The 21,668-nt window shown below is 36.9% G+C and overlaps 1 protein-coding gene across 1 annotated transcript in view; it reads left to right on the top strand.

The window, feature by feature from the left end:
- The window catches only part of VPS13B (vacuolar protein sorting 13 homolog B), a 310,137-nt gene that overhangs the window by 189,469 nt on the left and 99,000 nt on the right, over positions 1-21,668 (top strand). Inside the window, exons 36-37 of the mRNA XM_015813428.1 lie at positions 6,008-6,145; positions 13,765-14,172. Of these exons, the coding sequence (XP_015668914.1) occupies positions 6,008-6,145; positions 13,765-14,172 (546 nt within the window). The remainder of the gene's footprint in view (positions 1-6,007; positions 6,146-13,764; positions 14,173-21,668) is intronic.

The raw sequence follows: 21,668 nt of genomic DNA, 5'->3' as shown, positions 1-21,668 counted from the left end.
TATTATAATTCTGTCAGGTTCCCAAATCCTTATTGTCTTCCTTGTGTATATACTCTTGTGCTTTTGGTCTGGGGCCTGCCAATCTGCTGGAGACAGGGGGGAAATTTGCTTTTGCTTGGGATAACTTTCGCTTTCTGCTTTTCTTCTCCCACCTCTATCCACTTGAGAAAGGGATGTGTCTCCCTTATCAGGGAGACGTTACAGGGAAAAGAAACTGGGGAAGACCTTGAGATGCGGGCCAACTGTGCCAGTTACCCGCACATCGTGCCACCTGTGGATTGGCTGGATTTCAAATAGACATTATGACTTTGGTGGGAGGAGGAATATTTCTGGTTTAATTATATCATTTACGGGATTTTCCCCAGATCTCACCTTGACTTCCCTACTGTCACTAACCCCTAATAAAAGTTTCCTTTTGAGACAATGCCTGTTTCAAGAGTTCTGCTTTCCTGGGTGGTTAACTGAGGTGGGTCCTTACAAATTCCTATTTGTTGTAAGGAATTAGACAGTTTCAGGTGCTCTTAAACACAGGAAGAACCTTTTGGGTAGTACGTTCAACTCAAAATATTCAAAGAAAAACAAATCTGGTATTTTTTTCTCTCATTGCTCTACTTGGATGCTGGAGCTGGTCAAGGTCTTGGAAAAGTTATGCTGAATATTACATGCACTCTTGTAAATCAGAGCTCAAATCTTGAGTTGGGTATATGCATTGTTTTGTTCTGTATGGTCATTGCTCTTTTTACTTCTTCCCCATGTCTTTTTTTTTTGTACTCTTCTACTATATTCTTCCTTTTTCAATAGATTCTCCTTGCTCCCTTCATTTCTACATTTCTTTCTTAGGTTTATTTCAGGTATATTCAGTTATAATGTCTGATAGTCTTGATAGTCTGGACTGTTTTTGTTTTTGTTTTCCTTCTGTCTTGACTCCTGGCAACTGCTGAACAAGTCCCTGCAAGATTTTCTTGCAAGATTTCAGCAGTAGTTTGCCTGCTTCTTAGGACTGAAAGAAAATGACTGGCCCATGCTCACCCAGATGGCATTGTGTCCCAAGGCAGAATTAGAACTTATGTTTTCCCAGTTTCTGGCTTGATGGCTTAACCACTATATCAACTGGCTCTGTTAAAGGAACTAAACCAATGGTGGCGAACCTTTTAGAGACCGAGCGCCCAAACTGCAACCCAATGCATCGCTGGGTGCCAGGTGGGCGTGCCCACCGAGTGGGCACGGCCACCGAGCTGTCGGCTCATGGTCACTCACTTACTCGCTCGCTGTCCACTCCGACTCGTGCTCGCTCTCTTGCTGTCTGCAGCAAATGCTGCTTCCGCCGAAAGTTGCTCCTTTTATAGTCTCTCGCCTATTCCCAGACTGCGCATGTGCGGAGAGCTGCGCATGCGTGAAGAGGAGGGAACAGCTCGGCCCAGCAATGGCTCGCGTGCCACCAGACTCAGCTCCATGTGCCCCCTGTGGCACGCATGCCATAGGTTCGCCCCCACGGAACTAAACTGAAAAATGTGGTTAGCATGTTGGCTGCAATGTCTCAACTTTAGCCTGTCTTGCTAAGAGAATTTTCTCAGTCATTGCTTCCGTGAATGATTCCTGTCACTCTGAAAAGTGTTCTGTAGTTTCATATGTGAATCAGTCAAAATATGTCAAAGCAGATTGATTGGGGTTTGGTGTTTTTATTTTGCAACATCGTTTGCAATCTAAGACAAAAATCCTTTACCCTCACAGGACAGTTTTACTCGGGCAGTGTTAATTTTCATTTCTACTTAAATTTTCATATTAATTACAAGTACACAGTATCATAGCTTTTTTTTTTAAAGTATGCAAAAATCACAGGTTCTGTGATTGACATATCGAAGGAATTCTCTTGGAATTCTGGAAAGCCACAGTAATAAGTTGGAGAAGGAGAGCAGAGAGTTTGTTCAACTACTGTTTCGGAGAGTTTTTTTCCTGTGCTTCCCTTCTCTAATCTTATCCATTCAGATTAGAGATGCCCATCTGATGTCAATTTCGTGGAATAATAGATTTGGAAAGACTATGGAAGTTATTTAGTCTTATCCCTCTGCTCAGTGTAGATTCTAGTAGAGCATCTCTGACAAATGACTATCCAGCCTCTCTTTGAAGACGTCTAAGCGACTGAAAATTCACCACTGGCTGACAGTTTACACAATCCAGAAGGTCCTCCTGATAGCTAGCTGTTTTTATTTCTTATAATTTTTAGAAAATATTCTATTCCTGAATTCCCGGGCACTTGAAAGTAAGTCCACTCTTCCTTCTGTGTGACAAGCCTTCAGCTATTTAAACACAGCTGTCATATCTCCTCTTAGTCATATGTTTAGAGAATAAATACAGGTAGTCCTCGACGTACGACCACAATTGAGCCCAAAATTTCTGTTGCTGAGAGATTTGTTAAGTGGATTTTGCCCCTTTTTACAACTTTTCTTGACACAGTTGTTAAGTGAACCACTGCAGTTGTTAAGTTAATCTGGCTTCCCCGTTGACTTTGCTCATCAGAAAGTGACTCCAGGACACTGCAACTGTCATAAATATGAGTCAGTTGCCAAGCATCTGAATTTTGATCACGTGACCGTGATCAAGGTTGCAAGTGTGAAAAATGGTCGTAAGTCACTTTTTTCAGTGCTGCTGTAACTTTGAAAGGTCACTAAATAAACTGCTATAAGTTGAGGACTAAGGTATACCCAGATCTTTTCATTATTCCTCATAGGTATCTATCCTTTGCATTTGTATTCACTCTTCTTTTTCAATTGTGATGCCAGAAATCGAGACAATACTCAGAAATGGAATCTGATGAAGGAGAGTAGAATGCAACTGTTGCTTCCTATGATTTGGATTCTGTTTCTGCTAATACACTCCCAAGTAGCATTTTGCCTTTTTAGCATCTGCATTTGACTCCTGATTCACATTTAATAGGTTGTTGAGGAGGACAGCCAAGTGCATTCTGTATGTACTGCAGGTAGTCCTAAAGGTACGATCACAATTTGGGCCAGAGTTTCCATTGCTAACCAAGATCGTTAAGTGAATCATGTTTGATTTTGTAATCTTTTTTTGTTATGGTTGTTAACCGAATCACTGCAGTTGCTAAGTGAATCACATGGTCATTAAGCGAACTGGGCTTCCTCAATTGATTTTGCTGGGAAGATTGTAAATAGAGATCATGTGACCCCAGGGTACTGCAGCTATCATAAGTACATGCCAGTTGCCAAGCACCTGAATTTCGATCACATGATCAAGGGGGTGCTGCAACTATTGTAAATGCAAAGACCAGTTATAAGTTACTTTTTTCAGTGTTGTTGTAACTTCCAATGGTTGCTAAACAAATGGTTGTAAGTTAAGGACTGCCTGTACTATCAAGCCAAGCCTCTTTCATTTTATAGTTGTGCCTTATATATTTTTCTACACAAATACAGAACTTCACAATTCTTGGTTAAATTCCATCCTATCCCTTTCACCCCACTGCCCAAACCTGTCTAGATCTTTTCGATCTATCTTTCATCTAAAAGATTAGTTTTGTGTCATCTACAAATTTTTTAAGTGTCTCTCCAACTCTCTCACCCCAGTCATTGATAAAAAACGTTGAACAACACAGGGTCCAGAATAGAGACCTATGGTACTTCACATTATGCTTTCCTCCAGGCTAGAAACATTAATTCTCTGTGGGTACCATCATTAAGCTGATTGTAATTTCATAAAAGAGGAGCATCATCTGATCCATATTTTACCATTTTATGAAGAGCATCAGAAGATATTCTGTTGAATTGTTTGCTGAAGACCAGCCATAATGTGTTTGTGGCATTCCCTGATCTACTAATCAAGTAATTCTATGAAAGAAGGAGATACTATAGCATGACATGATTTATTTATGATATACCCCTACTAGATCCTATTAAATGTAAAATGTCTATCCATGAGCTCAGAAATATGCCACTTCATAATTGGTTCAAGAACCTTATCTAGTAAAGATGCCAAATTTACAGCATTGTTCTTGTTTATGTCCTCCTCCTTCCCTTTTCTGAAGATGGAGATGACGTTTGTTCTCATTCCGTTTTCAAGGATCTGACTAATCTTCAAAAACCTATTGAGAATGGTTCTGTGGTCACATTTTCAAATTCTTTCAGTACCTTGCAACATGCTACATCTGGCTTTGGAGACTTGAATTCATTTAAATTAATTAAATTCTGTTTTGCTGAAATTCCCTCCTTTCCATAATTGACATAATTTTGTACAGCTCCATTTCCTTTCTAAGGAAAGATGCAAACATAATAGTTAAGAAGTTAAATGCTGTCCACATAATGAAGGTACCAAACTGAACCCAGAATTTTTACTATGTGGACAGACACTTAACTATGTTGTTAACTGGTGTTATGTGGGGAGGGTTATTGTTTCATTTTTTTCCTAAAAGTATGCTCTTATCCAAACATGATCAAATAGTCTATTGATTGATTATTTCCAATATTAAGAATTATTTAACAGAACCTGTGAAGTTACCCCCTCCCAATAACAAGTGTATCCAGAAGCAGCTATGAATTACTGGTTGCCCGAAGCTGCCATTTCTTTTAATTGCAAAAGACGGAAGCAAAAGCCAAGTTTCGCTTAAACATACTTTCTCAGTAGTGTCTCTGACTAACTGGCTATGGAGGATCATTTTTTTCTGGACAATATCTATCCATACCAATTCTCCCAGTGTTTAAAAAAAATCATAAAAATATAATGATATGGCAAAAATTTGCTTAGCAAAAGGCATTTCCAATTTCTCAGAATACCGTGTTCTTCTACATAGCCATTAATTTTAGTTTTCACAATGTGTCTGATTAGACTGGGACTTGTTTTTTTAAAACATTTTGTGGCATTAATCTGCTTAAATCACATTAGATTGTTTTTCCAAACTGAAATACTCACCTAAAATTTAAAAATTATATTGCCCAATTTAGTGCATTCATTTGTCAGACAACAAATTCCATTTCTTCTTTGCTGATAGGACTGACAATCCTTAAATTCCTTTGCCATTCATGTAAAGCAATTCCTGCCAGGTTTTCTGAATCATACTATTACACTAAATAATACATTCCAAGAGAGACTTGATGTGCTAAAATTCATACTGTGTTGCCATGTGCTGGCTATAATTATGAAGCTATTGTGTTAAAGTTTGAAGCTTGTGTGCTTAAAAAGAGAACAGTCAGTTGAAATGAATAACGCCTTTAAATTATCTAAAGGGCATGGTTTTTTAAAAAAACAAATTGGTAAACATTATTTAACAGAAGAGGAATAAGTCTCACAAAGTTGATATGACATTATTGAGCTTTACTTATATTCTTTTATTGTTCAATTTGTTTTAGAAAAACAAATAAAGCAAAGACAGTGAGCAGCCAAAAATTTAAATGTTTTATGCCGTTATAATTTCTCATATGCAGTGTCCATGAAGAAAGACATAGAGCTGAGAGGTACCAAATGTGAACTTTTAGTCACAATTGGGAATATTAAGAATTCAGCAAAGAGAATCAAGAGGAAAAGCTACTGAAGTCAACTTCAAAAGTATGGCTGTAAAAAGGGGTTGAAGTGTCAGTGAAACTATAAACTGTATCAAATAACCCATAAGTAGAAGCACTCTATTGCATCTCAAACCATGTGGCTTTCTGATCTCTATAGTTTCTTTTATTTTGGCGCAAACCATTTTAAAGACATCTGAGGAAAATATAAATGCATTACTAGAAGAAATAAAATTTAAATCACAGACTTATTAGATACACACTTACTAGAGATATTTCAGATATACTGAGCTTATTTGCCCATTCCTGATGGCTTTTACATTTGGTGATGATCATACTTGGCAATCAATACTTTTTACTAAAGTATAATTAACATAATGCAGAATTTATATGTGCCCTGAATAATATTTAGATACTATGTGCAGAATAAAGTTTGGCTTATTTTAATACTGTTAGTGATTTAATCAACAATATGTCATAAATGGTCTTATCATTGGTAGATCCCGGAAAAACTCTCCCAGAAGCACTTGACTACTGTAAGACCTGGTTACAGACAGTAGCAGGGGAAATAGATGTTAAAAGTGGTATTCCACCTCCTCTCTTAACATTGAAGATTAAAGACTTCCTCAATGGTCCAGGTAAGAATCCTAAATTTAACCTATTAATTATGTTTCTTGGAGCAACAGGCACAGATCATAAGATCATATAAACCAGTGGTTCTCAACCTTTTTAATGCCGCGACCCCCAACCGGTTGTAAGTCGAGGACTAAACCAGTTGTAAGTTGAGGATTAAACCGGTCGTAAGTCGAGGACTACCCAACCAGTCATAAGTCGAGGGCTTTCCCTGCCCGGGAGCGCCGCGCATGCGTGGTTCCGCCCCCTGCGCCGGCCGAGGCGTAGCTGGCAAGCGGCAGAGACAGAGCAGGCCGACCACCAGCTGGCCCAGCCCAAGGGAGGTAAGGCACCCGCCGGAAAAGGGGAAAAAAATGGCGGACAAAAAAATGGCGGACAGCCTTGCTTGGCGACCCCGTGAAATGGTCGATCAACCCCAAATGGGGTCGCGACCCATAGGTTGAGAACCGCTGATATAAACAGTGACTCAACTTCCAAAGACTTGTAATAGTTGGTATTCACTGAATGAAGAAATCTTCCATTTATTTACAGGTTGTAGTTGCTTAATGGTGGTAACTGGGACAGGAATTTCCATTGTTAAACAATATGAGCATAAAGCACAACATCACGTGATGCATCACGTTCAGCAAGGGCAATCCTGGCAGTTCTCATTGCCATGTTTAATCAAAATTTCCAGGTCCTTAAGCAAGAATCTGATGTGATTGCAACTTCTGAATTCCTGCATTTTCCCACAAGGAAAATCAGTGGGGAAGCTGGCTGGAAGTTGCAAGTCCTAGGCAGCTCCCAAGCAGGTCAGAGACTATGGAGTGCTATGGCAAGTATTTGTGGCCTGGGGAGGGAATGCTGCAGAGCTACATGAGTACATGAAGCCTGGAGAAGGATTTATGCAATTGGTGAAGGGTTACGGTGCTCATGTGTCCTTGTGGACCATGAAGGGGTTGCTGTGATGCCACATAAGAGTTGTGGAAGAATTGCTGCAGTACTGCACTAGTGCATGCAGGCTGCAAATAGGGTGTTGTGGGATGCATATGGGCTGCAAAGGGGGTGCTGCAATGTGAGTGTGACACAGAGTACGAGGTCCCTTGGGAGAAAAAATGGCAGGAGTGACTTGCAACATTCCCTGTAGGCTTCTCCACTGACAGCAGAGAAGATTTGCTAATGGTGATAATGTGACCATGAGATGCTGCAACTATCATAAGTGTGAGGCAGTTGCCAAGTGCCTAGATCACAACTATATGACTGCGAGAGTAGTATACTGACTAGAACGTCAAGAACCAAACATAAGTACCACTCGTGCAGCACTGTCATAACTTTGAACAGTTGCTGAATTAGTGGTTGTTAATCAAGGACTATCTGTACTCCATCTGTATTCTGCCCAAATTCAGAAACTTTAGGTAGCTCATATATTTTATAACATTCCTTCTTTCAGTTATGATACCTTGTTGTCTATATAGAGAATAGAGAACTATCAATATATCAACTATTTCATTTCTTGATACTTGTGACAAAAGCACGGTATCATATGAAAATCTCTGTAGGTTTATATGTTTTATAAAGACCAGATTATATGTTTTAAATGGGGAATAATTACTTCAACATTTGAGAATGCTTCTAATTGCTCAAACCAAAGACTTCAAACATGGATAAGCACTAACCATAATAGAGTCCATGTACTCCACAGTCAACAATAAGTGAACTAAGCAAATAGGAATTTTGTGTTGCCTGCTTGAGGTTATATCCCATCAAACTAAATGGTGCCCACATTATTGGGTGTTCTCTAAAGCATTTAACAGTGTCTACATGAAGAGAAGAGGGACAAATAATAAAAACACCATTGTACCCTGTGATGCAAGACTGTTGCTTGGAGTGGAATTTACAGCACAATGCTGCTTTCATATTTTGATGCGGTGGTAGATCCAGTAGATGTGTGACAGTTGTTTCATTGATGGGTCCCCTTACATAATGATTGTGTATCATTTGATTTGCCAGATACAATTCTTCAGTTCTGGCCTAGACATTCTGGTTTTATAGCCAAACTCCTGGATTATTTGAACATGTAACCCTTAATCTATATTCAACATGTAGTTTATTGAGTAACCTCATCTCTGTGGGAGGAAGGCATTGCTATTTGAGACTGGCAGTTTATTTCAGGTTTAGGTCAGGTGTGAGAGAATGCCTTGTATGGGAAAATGAAGAAAACTTCTGTCATCAGTCAAACTGCAGTACTTCTTCAATACTCCAAGAGTTATTTTTTGGAATATGAATCAATTAGTTAATTTATTTTAGCGATTTTTGTATATTTTGTGTAATACTGGTGAATCATTTGCAACTAGATATACATTTCAATTAATTTCAAATGGTCATTTAATTTTAGTGAACCATCACTAATACTTTTGTGTTATTTCTTTTTAAGTATACAACTAGAATAAGGGAGTGTGGAAATTTTCAACACACGTTGTCACAGTTTTTGACATAATATATTACAATGACTGTCAGTGATTCATAAAATTTAACATCTAATCACAAGTCCAAAAATATTTCAAGCTGTTCTGCTCCAGAGTTGTTCATTCATGCTTTTTTCTTGGATAGTTCTTCATATATTAAATTATGAAGCTTCTTGAAAGTTTACTATCCAAAGTGATTTGCTGTAGATCTTTAGCCAGTTCAAATTGAGAAATATATAAAGAATGAGAAATAAAAAGGTTGCTGAATGAGCTCTGCATGTCTAGGGTTTCCCCCTCTCGCTTCTGTTGTTTGCATTTTGTGATGAATAACATACATCCAGCCATCCATAAAAAAGCACTCTGTACGGATTCTGTCCTATTTATTCCAAAGGAAACAATTGTACCCATTAGCAAGGTCAGTGGTTTGGAGAAAACTGGAAAGGAGCAGCTACCAGAAGTCCCAATACAATAATATCTCCAGCAGGTGATAGATTAGTTGGAACAAATTGGAACCATTGCACTTGGACAATCCTGGTTTCTTTCAAGCTGTTTTAAAATGTCGTCATTTTAATATACAATCTCAGCCCTGAAAAACAGTCCACAGCAGGTTAATTTGAATCGTATGATGTGTCATTGCCCTCAGTTGACATGAGCCCCGTTCCATGTGTGAAGCCATAATAAATCCATTCCCAACTGAGACAAATTCCCTGTGAGAAGGTGAACTAATCCAGGCCTCACACTGGCATGCTAGCCCTCTGTAATTGAAAGCAGGATCACCTGTTCCCAGCACAGTCAGTCTGTGAAGGAAAAAGATCAGATAGTTACTCTTTTGAAAAATCATATTTCTCAGAGAGTTCAATTATAGGCTGTCCAATATGATATCATATATAAATGTAGGAATGTGCTCATTTGATCCCAGTTTAACAGTTTTGTTAACCATGGTGTTGCTTAACTTTGAAATGAGTTTTTTTTTATATAATTTAATGAGAGATGATATATGAGAAGGAGAACTGACCAGAGTACATACTTTTCTGATTAACTTAGGATCATTTGCAAAAGCATTTCAGTACTTGGGTAAGGTTATTTTTTCATTAATTCTTTTTAGAAATACCTTTTTCAGATAGTGATATAGTTATAAAGCTGCATTCTTTTGCTAGAGGAAATGAATTATGCCAAAGAGCAAACATTCATTCAAATAAATATGATTTAGTTGGTTGCAAAAGAAAGTTCTAAGAAAAGCTGCAAGTGGGAATGTCTATGGAGAGTCTCAATCATCCAGGTCATGGTTGTTCTATAGTCAGAACTGAAGAAGCTTCTTGGATGAGAAATGGAACATTTTCAAGGAAAAAAACCCAAGAAAGTCCAGTTGCCTTTTGGCAAAGCATCTTTGGGACTTCAAGTGGGAATATTATTATTTTTTTCATCAGTCTAAGGTATTTATAATACACAATATTGCTTTTGTTTTTCATATTCCTCTCCTATCCAGTCTTATCCATCTGTATTTTTTTTACTTATATTAGAAAAAATATTGCTGAATTGTGGATTTTAAATGATGGTCAGCTCCATCTCCACTCCACAGAATCAGAACATTTTCATTCATATATTTTTTTTTTTTTATTACTTTAATTTATACCCCGCCCTTCTCCCGAAGGACTCAGGGCATCATTCCTTCTTCTGTTGGTTTTATGGACAGAAACATCTGTATCTTGTTTCTCTTACTTTCATTTCAATAGCTCATTCTTGCTTTTTACCATTTACCCTTCTTACATTCAAATCATATCTATTTCATATGCCATGGTTTTTGCCAGATAGCCCTTAGATACTGGCCCCAGCTGCTTATCATGGTTTAATCAATGGAAGCTTTTATATATCACTATTTAGTAAAACAGGGAAGGCTGGGTTACTAGGTCTCTGCCTTGTAGCATTTCCTATTAATGGTAAGGACAGTATTCATAAACATTTGGATACTATATACTCAATCAAACTCTAGTTTTACTCCAGGAATATATGTGCATCTCACCAGTTAGAAAGTGCATATAATACATGCAGGATGAAATCAATTTTTTAGAAAGCCCAAAACAAAATTGGTTCTCTGGAAATAAGCTGTCTTTACGTGCCAACTTCCAGAACACCTTGACATTCTTCCCTTTATAAAAGCACTTCCAGAAAGAGGGAGAGATTTAGCAAGGTCTTCAGCCTTCGCATTTGGACCAAGAAGAAAGGAAGAAAGTAACAAAACTTTTCCTATTGCAAAAATCTAAAAATGTTATTACGGAATACGCCTATCAGACAGCATCAGTTGAAGAAGTAGAATTTTTCCTGAAAAAAAATCTTATTTGGAAGCAATTACTGTTGCCATCAATTACACTTCTAAGTATATGTACCCCAGATGATAACAAAAATGTGAGATTTTAAAGTTAATAGTTAAACTAGAACAATACAATTCAACAAGGAAATTGAACACATTAAGATTTTACCAGACTTTCAGACTTTTCTTGATAATATTCAGAAACCATTTGGTGTGTTGATGAGAAGTCCCACATAATAAGAATGCTTGGAATATTTTTGATGCAGGCTAAATATCAGCTTACTAGAGGGAAGAGTATGATAATATTAACAGATATATAACAGGCTAATAGGCTTAAGACTTTGGGGGTATCCATTATCCATTAACCACATGTTTTGCTAATTAAAGAAAATAACAATTAATCTTACTTTCCCAAGTAAATTCAGAGTTCTGTAAGTTATCTGATCCTTTGTGGTGAGGGATTTCCATTAGCTAAAAGGAGGAAAGAAATGGTTTTAAACACAATTCTTAAGAATGATGGATTTTGCTGGGAAAAATGAAAAACTGCTATACATCACATCACATCACTAAAAAGATAGCTGGAAATACCTTACCAAAAGCCTAGGAAAAGATGCAGCTGCTTTAATGGGAGCTGCTTCTTATCCATTCCCATGCATAGCAGTGAACTTTTACAAAGGACCTGCACAGCCCTAATGTTGAAAGAAATGTAAACAAATAAAGAAAGCAAATTGAGGAGAGAATGAAAATACAATTTTGTAACTTGTGTCATTGGGGACAGGAAATGTTAACATGTCAAAGTGTATTTATGATCAGTTTGTGCATTTGCTTCTAATCAAACTGTCAGACAAAGACTACAGAGGGAGTGAGATCCTCTGAACACAATGGTACTTGTAGGCAAAGAGAAAGCCGAACTATTTATGGAGGTAAATTAGCACATTTCCAAAGATTAACCATGAAGAGAATATTATATTTACTTATTTACTGTATTTATATCTTGCAATAATCCAAGCTTCTCAGTCTCTCACATATTTAATCTAAAAAATAAAAGTTCTATAATATGATTAATACAATAAAACTAATAAAATAACAGCCATAAATCCCCAGTCCAAAAGACACTAAGCATCATAAAAATAAAATAAAATAAAATGGAATAAAAGATTTTGCAGTGCATGAACATCAATGCTCTCCAAAATAATTTTCTTTTTACCATCTTCATGAAAACTACAAAAGAGGAGGGATCTAGGCTGATTCTGGGAGACTCTTCCAGAGACCTGGCAGCATCAGGCCCTGGATTGTGGCAGGATATAAATACAGTAAACAAACAAACAGACATTTGACAGTTTGATTAGAGGCAAATGACGTGTAGCTTTGCTCCCTTCACCTTTTAGAAATGTAGGTCAAATAAGAGTTTTTCCTCAGTCTGATGCGTTGTTGGAGTTCTTTGTGCTTCTTGGGTTGCAGATGTTTCATTAGCCTATAAGAGAATGTTACCGGTACACACATTTTGGAGATGTGATGTTCAATGATTAAATGGGATTATATATCTGTTTGTTTTTGCTGCTTTGCGCATGCTTGAATATGGTAAACTATAGACAGATGTTTTATAATAGATTGATGTCTTATTTGATTATTAGTCTGATAAGTTGATCATTCTGCCTTACCTGTGAATTGATTGCTTCCTGTGTAATCAGGGAAATTACTATATGTTAGGGTGGTTTGTTGGGAAGATATTCTTTTTGTCTGTGTGCTTGTTGAATTGTGGTTCAGTTTGGGTTATTTGGTTCATAATGAGATAGCTCCAGTTTATGTACGGGTTGATTGATTGCTGTGTGATGGGGAGAATGTTGTGTGCTTTGCTGATGACTGAATTTGTAATGCTGAATTTTTCATTACATATTTTGACATATTCATAAACAGGATTTAAGTTAATATGCGTATTAATCCCTGTTTGGTCAGAGTACAATGCTTCTAACAATTTGCTTGCATTTTTCAATTTTAAAGTTTGTCATTGTTTTCCAATTGTGCTGAAGATTATCTATTTGGAAGGAGATTAGTAAAGTTGTTTTGTGTCTTCTGACAGCTTGTTTATGGATATGTTCTGCTAGTCTTCTGCCTGTTTGTCCTACAGAGTGGTGTTCATAATATTTGTAATAGTTTATTGCATTTTAGTTTGTAAATTACTCTTGTATTATCTTCCTTTGGTAGTGGCTTTTGGTGTTTCCTTAGTAGATTTTGCTGGTTTGCATTCCATGTTTATTTCAAATGATTGGCATTGCCTGTTAGTGGATCCTTTGATGCCTTTGATGTAATAATGCAGGAGTCTCCAAACCTGGCAACTCTAAGACTTGTGGACTTCAACTCCCAGAATTCTCCAGCCAGCATAGTGGCTCAGGAATTCTGGGAGTTGAAGTCCACAAATTGCCTGTAATAATGGATTAATTTTTGTTTAAGGCTTCTGTGTTAATAATATTGGTGGGGTTGATGTGCACTTTTTGATGAAATTATGTAAATATTGCTTTCATTGAAACATACCTTGAAGGTAATTTATTTCTGCTTTCTGTAATTCCATGTGGTGCAGTACGGCTCATGAGGGCTTGATGAAGCTGAATTGTGGGTCTTCTTCTAGCTCTTTGTATGTGTTGTTGGGTTGTTCTTTTTAATAATTAATAATGAAATATGCATTAGTACAAAATGTATTTATTTTTAAATGTCTAACTACACTGCTCAGTACAGACCTCAGTTATAAATTACTTAACAAATTAACATTCATTTTACCACCATGGCTGTTTGAGATTAGATTATTTTTACAAGCAAAAAGCTGTATTAAAATTTTGTTTCTCTCTTTCTTTCTCTCTCTTTCTCTTTCCCACAGCCAACATAAATGTGGATATATCAAAGCCTCTGAAAGCCAATATCAGTTTTGTCAAGCTAGATCAAATAAAACAATTTCTGAAAAAGCTAAGGCAAAAGAGTGGTTATGAGGCCCAGGAGGGAAATGTTTCAGCAACTGATAGTGTTCCAAAGAAGGATGACACATATACATCCCAGTGTTGCAAAAATAAAATTTCCAACTCTGAAGATCATAGTTATGGAGGGGAAAAAGCTTCAGCACAAGAAAACCTATGGATGAGCATTTCCTGTTGTCAGCAATTTTCTATCCATACCACTCAGATTATGGTTTCTGTGGAAACTTGCCCAAATCCATTTAAACCTTGCCTGTTGCTATCTTTATCAAACCTCAGTGGAAATTTGAATGCCAAAGTCAACTGTAAGACTAAAGGTAAGAATGTTGAAGTTAATTTTGTTTATGATAATGGAATCAGGATGACAGTACAGGTAGTCCTCGACTTATAACCACAAATGGGATTGGAACTTCCATCACTTTGTAAAGTGGTCATTAAGTGAGTTGTGCCTGATTTTACAATCTTTCTTGCCATCGTCATTAAACGAATCATTACAGTCATTAGGAAAATATGGCTTTCCTTATTGACTTTGCTTGTTGGAAGCCTGCTGGGAAGGTTGCAAATGCTGATGACATGACCCTTGGATGCCTCAACTGTTATAAATACATGTCAGTTGCCAAGCATCCAAATGTTGATCACATGACAACAAGGATGCTGCAACAGTTGTGTAAGGATAGGTCCTAAGCCACTTGTTTCATTACCACTGTAATATCAAATGGTCGTTAAATGAATGATTGTAAGTTGAAGATTATCCATACTAATATATAATTAACCTTAAATATAATATATTGTTATAACCTAAAGAATGCATACATAGCTTTACTTTGGGAACATTTCATTTAGGTTTTCACTAACATATGAAAGTAACCAAAATGAGCTTTTTTTAACCTTGGTGTCCTCCAGATGTATAACAATAGAAGTCCCTACATTTAGAAGGCACCAAGCTTGGGAAATGCCCCCAAGTTTTAGCAATAAACATATTGACCGAGGAGTACTGGAAATTGAAAGCTATATATCTAGAGAGACTCCTGATTGGAGAAAAATATTACTGAAACTGAGGAGAAGCAGAAAGGACCATATTATTTATTTTGAACGTATAATATTTTTCTGGATGTGTTTTGAGATGTATCTATCAAATAAAATAGTCACTGATTTTTGAAAGCTCTTGTGACTCTACTCTAGGCTACCTTACTTCTCAAGCAAATAAGAGTATGCTGGACCCCCTTTTTCTTTAGATAAGTCTGTAATGGGCCAATCTGCAAAGATCTTTGGATTTTCAGAAACAAATATACTTTTTTCCCCAGAGCATGTGAGGAATAATACTTTTGTCTTGGTTTTCGCTGTGGCTGCTATTATGTTTTATTGCTCACTTGGAAATCTCATCAGTTTTAAGTCCTATTTCTTCTGGACATAATGGGTTCCGCTTTTGGAGGCACTATATAACAGTGTTATGTTTCTGTTAGTTTGGGTGCAAAAGTTAGTATTTAAAAACCATTGTTTGCTATCACAGCTATTAGCTATGGTGCCTCACAAAATTTAATTTGCCTGTATAATAGTGAATACATAAAAAAAGCATGTGGATGGGTCCAGAGCTTTAGAGCAAGGAACCATCAATACACACATGACACTGATATCTATAGCACTTTGTTTTCTAAAACTAAAGAATCAGTAAGGTATTTTGAATATTGCTCCAGCTTAAAACGGGCTAATCCAGAAAATTAGAATACCTGATTTAGAGAATAGGATTCAGTCAAGTTCTAGAAGGGCTTGTTTTTCATTGTGATAGATCAAGAGTGCTCTTTGATCTTACACTAATTTTTGATCATATCTTCAGGGACCAATTGTAAGAAGTAGACTGTCCAACTATTCTTTGTGCATATGGTATGACTGTGACTGAATCTGTTTATTGTTATATTAACTATCCAAGCCTTGGTTTCATTATATCTATTTTGTTACAATGTTGCCAACATATTATATATACTTCTAAAAATGGAACAGTAAGCAAAAAAGCAATCTGTTTTGTCACAATCATATTATTTTTTCTGTTCAAAGTTCTGTTCTGGACTGGTTGCCAGTTGTTTTTTCTAGCCAGGTCAATGGTTTGGCTTAATGTGAAAACTTGAAATGGTTTAGATCCAGGTATTATATTGAATTATTGGCTCATTACCCATCTTCCCAATTAAAATCTGCAGAAAATACCCTCACACCCTTAGCTGCATTAGTCAAGCATAGAAGAAACATGTTCTTGAGCATCACACTCAAGATTGTGAGATGATTTCCCTTCCAAGCTTAACTTGGCTCCTATTTTCTTGACATTTAAGATATATCTCATTATTGTGGATTTTAAAATGCTAGTAATTGTTTTAACGTGGTTTTAATGTTTTAAAATTTCATTGCTGATTATTTAGGTTTTTTTATTGTTGTTCACCATATTGGTAATATTTGTGGAAAGCCACTATGTAAGCAAAATAAATAAATGAAAGAAAAAAGAAGAAGAAATGGGCAATAGAGTAAAAGAAACCCATAACTCAGTATACTGTATGTGATATTGAGCCTTCAAATTGAAAGTTTCCACTTTCATTGGTGGAAAAAAAACTACTGTTGCCCTTGATGTGTCCATATTTGGAAACTATTATATCACGTTATTTTAAACAAACTAACCAGTTCAAACCATGTAAAAGTGGTTGCAGATGCAGATTTGTTTGAATGAACCATCATTAGAATAAACATGTTTTCCAAGTTTATGAATGATTAGAAACTGGTTTATTCAGACCCTAAAGTAAGAGCCTTACTATTTCCTGTCCACCTACCCAGGCAGACCAGAAAGGAAACATGCCAGATGAGCTAATAGTACTGTATTATTGTAAGGCCACATTACAGAATATTGCAGGTCTGTTAGTACAGCTCTCCCACCATCTCTTTTACAGCCTTTCTCTGTAGGCTATACCCTCTCTTATCTGATCATTCCTTAGGCAGCATCCTTTCTCCCTACTTCCCCCATCTCCCAAGGTCTGTCACACTTAACCATTACACTTCTCTCACAAGTAGAAGAGAGAAAAGCTGGAAGAAGCAGGAGAAACATATGCCTATAATTCATTCTCACAGTGATATGTACGGCTTAGCATTATGTTTTGATTTATGTCTATATGTTTATTTAATGGATAACAGATAAGAGCCAATAAATTCATCCCAACAAATTTAAATTGCTTGATCTTTGCCCAGTGTTTAAAAAAATATTGAAAATACATTATTTTTTGCTTACAATTAGTTTAATATACTATTATTTAAGTAATATTTTTCTGCAAATATTATTTATTTGTTTTTATGTTTTTTCTATTAAATGTAATTTAAAAATTTCCATATATATATATGGAAAGCTATATTCTTATTTGTGAGTTGGCCATGGAAATGAGTAAAAACCTCTACCGATGTGTGACATTAGGTAGAAAAAGATATGCATCATTTTTGAAAAAATAAAAACTACATTTTTGAGAATAGTTTTGATCAGGTATATACAATAATTTATTTAAATGAAATGTATGAATGTGAAAACTATTTGCTAAAAAGAAAAGAGTTCCTAAGAAGAATGCAAAAGGCAGTGGCACTCTAATTTCACACTTTTGCTTCCTTACTTTTTTCATTTGGAAACATGCAGGCGCATAGAGACAGATAGACCAAAGTTTGGGAAGCGAGAGCAATAGTAAAAGGAATACTTTAATATAGTAGCTCATATGCATCAAAAAGAAAATTTTCATAGGGAAATTTATTTTTAATTTTTTTAAAAAATAATTTGTTTTAAACATCCTGGTAAATCAGTACTACAGTTTTATTTCATTTCATTCCATTCCATTTCATTTAATAGATCATTACTTATTCTAAAGGAGACTATTTTATTTCTAAGTCCAAACTAAGTATAGTTTGGTTGAAGATAAATTGCAGTAACTTCATTTCAAATGAAAATATAAGCTCAAATTTATGTAAGAGCCAATCTCTTTTTATATTTAACAATTTTATGGCAGTGTTTTTTGAGCTGAATAAAGCTGATTTTGGCATATGAAACTAATATGTAAATACTTCACAGTGTTTCAGCTTTTTACAAGCACATAACCATGGTGACCATCTGCACCAGCTGCATTTTACGAATTATTTGCTGAAGCAAATGGCATACAATGACAAAAAAAAATATCATCCTCTCAGATGTACTGTTAAAACAGACAAAATAGCTTTGCTTGCCTTTTATACAAAATGGCCATCTGTTATACAGATGTTATAATAGCCAGTGACTTCAGATTCAATAATTGTAGAAAATTTTCATTAAAACCTCAACAATTTGCACTTGTTTACTTGAATCTGCATAATTCTCCCATGAGACAACACAACACACTTGGGGCTTTTTTAAGTTCTCACTAGCAGTGGCTTTGATCCTTTTTGATGTGCTGACTTTAATAAACATAGTCAAAAGGCGCTGTTCAAAAACATCATGGAAAAAAAAAACTACAAAGGAGCAATTATAGCAGCAGAAACTACTCTAATCCCTTACTTACGCAAGCTATTTTTAGTGAATGGCTTTTTTTTTCCTTACAAATTTTATGTGACAGTATTTTATAAACAGTGTAAACGGCCTCTTTTCCAGATGAGCCTTTGTGTAAGAGATGGAAGTTGGTTTGTAATGTAAGAGGAATCCTCTTGTGCTGAGAACCATTTTTAAAAAGCTTTGGTTGGGAATGTGTGAAAAGCATGTTTTCTCCCTCATGGAAGCAAAACAAAAGCTTATGGTCGTGCCTAATGATTTTAAAGCAGGTTTAATTAACTGATAACCTTACAATAAATTATGTTTTCCAGATATTACTCACAAGGAATTTTTATAGTTAGTTTTTTTTTAATTATTTTGGGAAATACGAAAAATGAATATTTTGAGTTTGTTACTTGTACGTGCCTCTTTTCTATTGAGCAAACTTTTGTCCTGTTTGATACAAGCTTTATGGGATCTTGTTGGCTTCTATGCATAGACATTCATGCAGAATATCACTGAAAGCAAACAAGGATTCATATCGACTGGCAAACATATGTTCTCTTTGTGAAAACGCACACAACAGTGATGCAGTGTGGCAAGCTAATATATTTTACATATTATATATTATATCTTAATATAATACATAATATAATATATTATATATTGTATCTTAACGTAATACTGAATATATCCTTATTACATGCTCTTTGGCACATGAATTGAGACCAAAGTTGACATTAAATGCTGAAAAATTTTAAAAACTCAATTCTACCTAGAATTATTGCTTTAAGAGTAACCAAAATTATCAGAGCAATGCATTTGTTAGTTTGTGTGGATTGGTGGGTAAGTGACTGTTCTCAGGGATATCCAGGACCCCGAACTGAAAATAATGTTACCTTGGTAAACCTTGGTACCCTCATAACTTCCTAGGCTGCCTCATGCTAAACCAGCTGAAGTCTCCTAATGACCTTCAAGGGCATCTCTGTATTAGAGTGATTCCAATAGTATAGATGCAAGGTGAGAGAGCCCAAATACCTATGAACAAAAAACTTCTGTTTGGGAAATGGCCTGAACTGACATACAAGACATAATTCTGCAAAGGCTGTCCACAGTTTCAACTTTCTGTTCAAGCAGGAAATGTGAGTTCAGAAGGACACTCTAATTATGGGCCAGCTTTATCCAGATCTAAAGATGAAATATCTCTGGAATTAGTCAACTATTCCATTTTGCTAGGATTTGGCTACTCCATCTTGCTAGGATTTGGCTTAAGCCTCTTCTTCTGCATCCAACCTTAATAGCCTCCAGGTGTTAGGTCAGGACCTACACTACATGTCCTTCTCAGCCTGTGGCAAAGACATGCAGTTGAGTATCATCCACAGATTGATGATTCCTCACCCTAGGTGATGGATTACCTTTCCCAGAGGCTTCATGTAGATCCTAAACAGAGAGAAGGATTAGTCCTGTGATGCTCCACAATAGAGGACATGACCCCTCTCCTAACCAGATTGGATGAATCACTCAGGAAAGAGGAGAATCGTTGAAAAACATTGCTCAAACTACCAGCCTTTCCAACCAATCCAAGAACGATTCCATGGTCAGTAGTACTGGAGCAGGAGACCTGTACTTCTCTTATTTTGATCTTGCCAGAGTTTATCAGCAAAAGCAACAACAACCATTTCTGCACTATACTCAGCTGACAGCACAGATAAGACTGTGCTGAGGACACTTCCTCAGGATACTCAGGCTCAAATTAATCCCAGATCATCTCACAAGAATTTAGCCAAGTAGCATTCAACTTTGAGAAAATGTGAGAAACTCTATCCTTCAGATGCTGAGTGAATTCTTTGCAATGATCCAGCAGCCCTTTTTCCAGCCCTGATTTCCCCAACAGGGAATATATAACTCTAAATAATGCTGCTGTGTGGCTATCTGCGTATGCAATAAAAGTAGGATAATCACACTTCACTGCTCTTACCAGCACAGTATAATTACATTTGTTCTTCTTCATTGCATGCCAGTATTGCCTCAGGCATCTCTTCTGTAGCTTCATCTCCTAGAGCTCCTCAGTAAACCAAGGAGTTCTGTTGGCTCAGCACTCAGGGATTGGGTGTTTAGGAGCAACCCTGTCAAGCACCACTGCTAACCTCTCATTCCAGTGGTGAATAAAGCACACAACAGAACTGCCTGCCTTGGAAACTCCCCAGGCGTTCTTGGAAACATGTAGGCTCTATTTCTCCTCTTCCAGGCCAAACACTCTCACACACTGCAGCTAAGATGCAGAGGTCTTGTTCTAAAGTTTAAATAATATGCAGACAGTGGCAGGCAGGGTGTGTGTACAAGTGCCAATATGCTCTAGCAAAGGTGTAAGCTTGTCTGCATGGTTTCCAAAGCAGTACGTGAAGCCCTTATAAGGTCACAGCCCAAGAGCCAGGAGATCAGTGTTGGCTTGCCAGCCATACAGGTTCCAAGAAGCAGAGATTTCTTAGACAGCAGGTTTAGGATGCAGAGTACTGGCAAGCTGAGAAGTCATTCCCAATAGAGAACTGCTGGGCAGTGGTGGCTCTTACAGGGGATCTGCACCATATGAGGAGCCATGTAGACTTCTGTTCTGCTATGGACACAGCTCTGGGTGGAGGTCCTGGATCCAGCCCCTTGCCAAGTGTTGTCTCCTGTTATGTCAGCCTCAGCTGCCTCTTGAGGCTGGCATTATCCAGGGCACTTTGAGCAGCTTCCTTCATCTCAGTCTTTTTTGAATCTGAGCTGGCAGCTAGATCTGTCAAATAGATCCTTCTCCCAGATGTTTGTGTCACCAGTTAACATCATAGAAATTAGAAATGATCTTAGTATGATACCTCTTCGTTCCTCAGATTACTTCTCAGCCATTTCTAGAGAAAAAAACCCAGATCTAACATGTATCTTATGCAGGTCAAACCCATGATCACGCAGGACAATCTCATGGTGTAAAGAATCAGAAAGATGGCATTGAGGGAAATAGGCAAAAGTGTTATATAAGCAAAGAGGGCTGAAACATTCCTTAAGTCCCAGGAAATAAAATAGTACTTGGAAAAGTCTCAGCCCTCTCCCTAATTCCCTACCTGATGACCAAGCAGCTTCCTCCTCCTCCTCCTCCTCCTCCTCCTCCTCCTCCTCCTCCTCCTTCTAAATAAATTGTGGTAAATTCAAGCTGCCTAAGCAGTGATAAAAGTATGTAACATGGAAGCCAACCACTTGTCCTTTAAGACCAAACTCTTATGTGAACTTTATATACTGTAGAACAATGTTCTGCTCACTTGCAGAAAC

Source organism: Protobothrops mucrosquamatus, unplaced genomic scaffold (assembly GCF_001527695.2).
Source record: "Protobothrops mucrosquamatus isolate PMUCROS unplaced genomic scaffold, P.Mucros_1.0 scaffold_69, whole genome shotgun sequence".
In the NCBI taxonomy this organism is placed as follows: domain Eukaryota; kingdom Metazoa; phylum Chordata; class Lepidosauria; order Squamata; family Viperidae; genus Protobothrops; species Protobothrops mucrosquamatus.
Note: the sequence above shows the minus strand (reverse complement) of the source record. Positions and strands in the feature narration are given on the sequence as shown.